We start from the raw sequence: 6286 nt of genomic DNA on the forward strand, positions 1-6286 counted from the left end.
CCCATCCCCTGCCTGCTTCCCCAGCCCCCCTGATCCCCACCTACTCCCCCAGTTTCCCCCCCATGGCTGCCCCACCTGCTCCAGCTCCAGGCCCTCTAAAGAAGAGCCACAGTGCTCACTGGGTGCTGCCGGGTTGGGGCACAATCCCTGCTGCCCCTCCACTGTCCCATACTGCATAGGGAGCTCTGCATGAGCCCCCGATGCCCCCCCACTCACCCAGCCACACCACGGGTGCCCCACCTGGGCCAGCTCTGGCCCTTTAATAAAAAAAAACAGAAAAGCCCCAGGATTCACCACTCCTGCAGAGCCTTCCTGGGGCTCATGCAGCACCCCCCATGTGGCAAGGGGCAGCAGGGATCTCCCCCCACTGGCAGGATTTTTCTTGATTTTTTTTTTCTTAAAGGGCCAGAGCTGGGGCAGGCAGGACAGCCATGGGGGAGCAGGAGGGGATCAGGGGGCTTATGCAGAGTCCCTCATGCAGTGTGGGGCAGTGGGGATTGCCCCCTCACCCGGCAGCACCCGCTGAGTCGGGACTTTTTTTTTAAAAAGTGCCAGGAGCTGGGGCAATCGGGGCAGCCATTGCTGGACTGGGAGAGTGGGCAGGGGATGGGCCTGGCAGATTCATATTCAGCAGAATTGAACTGGGAGAGCAATTTTGAATCGCTGAATTGATTAATGTCCCCTGAATTGGCCAAATCCGAAATGAATACTCACTGCTTTGCACAGACCTAATGAACGTGGAGAGTTTAAATCCAGACTGAAATCCATTTTCCCAACAAATTTGAAGTTTTAGATTGCCTTCTCAGGTAATTGCAAAATGAACATTTATTTAGGAACATGCATCTCAAAACATGATTCAAGCTAAACTTTTGTTTTATTGCTTCTGGCTCAGACTGTGTTACCTTGAACTCAAATAATCCTAATTCATTTAATAGGGCTGAATTTATGGGGCTAAATGAAACTGAGGAAAATGTTTATTCTGTCACTGACCTGGAACGACATGGTATAACAGATTCTCTTTTCAGAAAAGGCAGCACAAACTATGTAGTACCTCTTTTTCAATCATATATTATAGGGAAGCATAGCATATTTTGGCCTCAAATATAGTAACTCCTCACTCTTTATGAATCCTCTGAGGGCAAAGGAAGACAATCATACACAGCTAAGGGCAAAATGTATCTCACTGGTGCTTTTTTCATGGCCATATTTGGGTTTCCCATTAAAATTAGCTCTGAGCAAACACCATATATATGTATCTGGAACATTTTAAATGAGGTATCTTGATAGAACATAGAGTAAGCATTTTGAATAAGCATTATCTTACACACTAGAAATAATACTCAGGCTAACAAAATGAAAGCAAAATAGGGCCTTTCAGTTTTGTATGTTAAGCAAAATAATTCATTATTATCAGAAACAGAGACATTTTTCTTAATGTACTGATGACCATTATACAAAAAAAAAATTACAATGCCAAGATAAACCGTGTCAGTTATGTGTTCTGTTCTTCTTTTTGCCACTTCAGTAACATCAGGGGATTTCAAAGTCTTTTAGAATCACTCCCTCCATTTTATGAAATCTTTTTTAGCCTCTGAAGTACCATACATCCAAAGAAGAATTTTAAAAAATTGTATGTCTAAATGCTCAGCCCAGCCTTCAGTGACCACAAATCAGTTAGTGTACATATAAGCACAAATAATTCTAATTTTGCAGAACATCTAGTAGTGTATAGCAGTAGATAAAAAAGAACAGGACAGATTATAGCTAAGCATGAAGCAAGTACTCAACAACAGTACACATTGTTCATCAACTCCAATAATTTTCAGGCGGGTTGGGTGAAATTTTCAGGATGGTGAATAATAATTCATTATTATTCTTATTAGTGGTAGTAGTATTGCACCATTAGAGTGCCTTGTACTTTACCGTGAAGAGCGTACAAGCTAGACAATCCTTGGGTTTGCAAAAGCAAAGGAATGTAAACAAGGTCAGTGAGGACAGCAACTTTAGAAGAGTTTGTAAAAGAAGTGCCCTTAAAATGGAAATGTAAAGGAGGAAAAGGAAGTTGCTTAAAGCACCCACAAGTGATAGAGATGTCTAAGAGGTATTTATCCCAAGTAATTTTGAGAAAAATTAAAAGCAGTTGAATTCTACACAGCTCCTGTAGAGCTGGAATCACTTCTGTGTGAGGCAATAGAAATATTCCCAAGAACAGGCACTTAGACTAACAGATTTCTTTTAACTCGTATAGCAAGTGCCCAACCCTACCTTCCTGTGAATCAGATTTATCAGTAAATGGATATAAGGTTCAGCCCAAGACATATAGGAGCAAATTTCTCAAAAGTATATTCTAGTGCTATATAGTAATCCATAAGAAATGGTTTGAATTTAAAAAGTATTTTAGCAACTCCTACTGATATGATATGATATGATATGATATGATATGATATGGGCTGGTCAGTAGGGGTGTGCAAAGTGGGCCCTATTTGATTTGGATTCGGATTCAGCCCAAATTAGGGACAGTGATTCGATTCGTTGATTCAGATCACTGTCCCTGATTCAATTTGGCTGAATCCAAATCTGTAGATTCAATGCTGGTTCAGAGAATCAGCAATTCGGACATAGACACAGCTTTAAATGTGTTTTCTACATACCTTGAGGTACCAGCGCGTGGAGCATCCCACAGGAGTGCGGGGGGCCTTCCACATGCTTCGTGGCAAACCCAGAAGTGAACCGGAAGTGGACCAGTCCACTTCTGGGTCCGCCGGGGAGCATGCTGGGGGCTCCCCTGCACTCCTCCAGCTCAGCAATCAGCTGCAGGTGACCCCAGGTGCCCCTCCAGACCCAGAAGGCACCAGTTGCCAAGCCACTGGGGTGGGGGGTAGCCCCTGTGCACTCCCTGGCAGACCCGGAAGAGGACCAGAAGTGCTTCTGGTCCACTGCTGGGTCTACTGCCGAGCACACTGGGGAGCCCCCTGTGCTTCTGTGGGATGCTCCATGCACCCCAGCATTGCAGTGTTCACGAGCCACCTGGTACCTAGAGGTACGTAGAAAAAACATTTGAAGCTGTGTCTGTGTCTTAATCTCCAAATCTTTCCGAACTCCAAATCAATTTGGATGGTTCTGATTTGATTCAGAGAGATTAAAGGTGCCGCTGATTCAATTCGGATTCAGAGATTTGACTACCAAATGGGGCCGAATCTCCACCGAATCGAATCAGGGACCAAAGCTTTGCACAGCCCTACTGGTCAGTGCTTCTGAAAATCAGGCCTCTTATTCAGGTGCTTAACTAAGTCTCTATGAAGTAGATTTTCAAAAGCACCTAAGTTATTTTCAGAAAGCACAGTACCATTGAAAATCAAAGGGATTTATACTCCTAAATTAGGAGTCCCTTTGGGTCTCACAATATGGTGCTAACTTAAGGCACCCATTCTTGAAAATCATGCTAGACCTTTCACAGCAGTCTGTATTCCCCTCACTAGTAACATAAAAGTAAAATTTCTGCTTTAAGAAATCAGTCAGTGCTTATAGATCAGAACGGACTGACAAATTCTGGTTAGGTTGGTTACTAATCTTAATACCTAACTAGGAGAGGAAGGAATTGAATTATAAGCAATTGGTAAAAATATTTTGATTGTTTATATAAAAATGAAATGGAAAACATGAAAAAGATATGGACAGATAAGCATGTTTCATATATATGGGTTGTCTTGCAGAATAGAATCCAGTCATGTTATTAACCCCAAATAATATTCTGAAAGGCTATCCTGGCAGAGTGTACATCAGCTGTTAGATTACTTCATTCCTTCACAACAGTTGTTCATCTGAAAATAGCTTTCAAATGAAAAGAGACAACTACAAAAGGATTAGTTACCACAGACAGCATGATACTTCCACAATATTATTTATGGCAGAACACCCATCAGAGACAAAGCTGTAAGAAAGTTAAACTGTATAATTAAAAAGAAATATTAGTGAGGGCTGGAGGGACAGTAAGTATATAGTATAGCTCTACCATTTCTGCGTATTTCATCCATAATGTCTGATGCTTGTTGTTTCCTCTCCTTAACCATGGCAGAATGTGATAACATTGTGATTGTCAGATGAGGTTTTCCTTGCTGGAAAAAAAATGTTTACATTATTGAGCCAGCATGTACAATTCAGGCAACTTTCATCACTTCATAAAGACTGGAGGGTAAATATGATTATTTCTCATTTGGAAATACTGCCTTTTTAATAGTCGCAATTGCTCCTTGCAGGCAGATGACAGGAGATACCTTCTCTTACCCAAAGATACAAAGTCCCAAAGGATGTGCTGTATGTTGTCTACACAAACTCTATGGCATAACCTCAATGGCGGGGGCCTGGGCCTTCTCACTTCTATGCGTTTTATTTTTAAATTTAACTCCATGATTGATTTTTAAATACTGTCTTTTGTTAAACCTTTGATTTATGTTCTCAAAAATGAGTAAATTCTGGAAAATTGCTAAGAGCTTGAAATACTTGGCAGCTTTTGCTTTAGCATCTCTAAGCAAGCACAGAAAGTGGAATCTCCACTACATAAAAATTACCATTTAATTTTATTTCTGAGACAAGGTGTCACATAAATGACTTTTATGTGACAGCTTGTTAGGACAAACAGTGTCAAAATATTTCAGGAAACAATACACTTACCCTATTGTTAGGCTTTGTGGTGCAGAAAAAAAGTGAATCCCAACCCTTTTGATGAAGTTTCTGGAGTTAGTTATGAATGGGGATGACCCGCCTGGTCCTGGGTGGTTTCTATCCTTGTGCTTGGGTCTGCATGGTACCAAGTACCGAGATAAACTGGGGGCTGATCCTCTTCAAAGAGATTGGCATCCTGCTGACATCAACCAGCTATATATAGAACCAAACACTCCAGCCACTCATATCTTCCTGGCGAAAGAAGAGAACAGAAAGGATTCAACTGCACCCACCATAAAGAGAGTGTATCTTTTCCAGAACTTATTGGGAGATTGTCTTCATAGTTGTACCAACCATCCCATCATCACCTTGGACAATAATGTCCGTTGTAATAACCAGGGGAGAGACATTTAAAAATAAGGTGATAAATATATGGATGGGCACGACTATATCTGATGAGAATGGCATGGGCTAATCCTTTAGTGAAAGATAAAACCGTGCCTCAATAGTGGCTGATGGCTAAAGTTAGTGGCAGCCGGCTGATCTACAAAGTCTGCTCTTAAAAAGAAATCAGAAACTTTGCAGTGTGATACATGGTGAGGGAATAGTTTACAACTGGCTTTTGTGTGTCTGAAGAAACAGCTCAAGAACATCTTAGTCACTGTCCTGCAAATCTCCTAACTTATTTAATTGTACAGAAGACTTCAGTAATTTCGAATACATTAATAGATGGCACATCAAGAAAATACTGCATTATTTTATGCCAGGAATTTGTTATACTTATGACGGCAGGTATCACAAACCAACAGCAACCTTTTCTAACTGCAGAAGAAACGTAATTTTTTTTAGAAAGCGTGCCTGAAATGTAGAGGGTGAGAAAATAGTGGGAGGTAGTTTGTATACTTTTGGCTGGGGTGTTATATTGTAAAGAAGTTCTGTAGTCTGTTTGGTTCTCACTAGAACTTCAGGTCTTCCTGAAAGACAGAATGGAAATCTGGAAGGATTTTTACATCACGATACAAAAGAAATGAAGCCTGTACAATTGAATTAGGGTATGATTTTTATTAAACTATTTTAAAATGTTATATACAATTTGTACATCTTGTGAGCAAGAGACCTTCCCACTCTTCTAATAAAATATACAGATATGAGCTGAAGTCCAAACAAACTCTCCTTCTGGGGCGGATGTGTGTGTAGAAATATAAACATTGGACTAAACTTCTCTCTTAAGCTGGCTGTTTCTAAGCTTATCCCTGAAGAACCTCTACTGTAGAGAAAGACTCCTTTTTAATCCCCATTTGATGCAACAAAGGCCACCTGCCAGTGTAACTCATTAGTAATTCCCCTGCACTTTCATCCAGGGATCAAGCACCTTCCAGCAGCATGCCTCAACAAGCATTTAAAACAGGAGTCTCTGTAGAATTTTTAATGCATCTTACTCATTCATTAAAGGCTGGAAGACTAGATTCAATGAGCTCAAGAGTCCTAAAAATCAAATAAAATCAACAAAAAAACACTTTCTCCCTGTAAAACAAGCATATTAAAAAGTACGCTGAAAACAACTTTCATGCCCCCCGCCCCTCGCCCCAAATGCGGGGCAGCCAGTAGGGATGCAGGGCAGCTT

The 6286-nt window shown here is 41.1% G+C and overlaps 1 protein-coding gene across 1 annotated transcript in view; it reads right to left on the minus strand.

Moving 5' to 3' along the window:
- MYOZ2 (myozenin 2) overlaps positions 1-4887 on the minus strand; it is a 26405-nt gene extending 21518 nt beyond the window's left edge. Inside the window, exons 1-2 of the mRNA XM_019534045.1 lie at positions 4672-4887; positions 4013-4115 (exon numbers count right to left, since the gene is read on the minus strand). Of these exons, the coding sequence (XP_019389590.1) occupies positions 4013-4088 (76 nt within the window). The 5' untranslated portion in view covers positions 4089-4115; positions 4672-4887. The remainder of the gene's footprint in view (positions 1-4012; positions 4116-4671) is intronic.
- Positions 4888-6286: the final 1399 nt, after the last annotated feature.

Source organism: Crocodylus porosus, unplaced genomic scaffold, assembly GCF_001723895.1.
Source record: "Crocodylus porosus isolate Cpor-Errol unplaced genomic scaffold, CroPor_comp1, whole genome shotgun sequence".
NCBI lineage: Eukaryota > Metazoa > Chordata > Crocodylia > Crocodylidae > Crocodylus > Crocodylus porosus.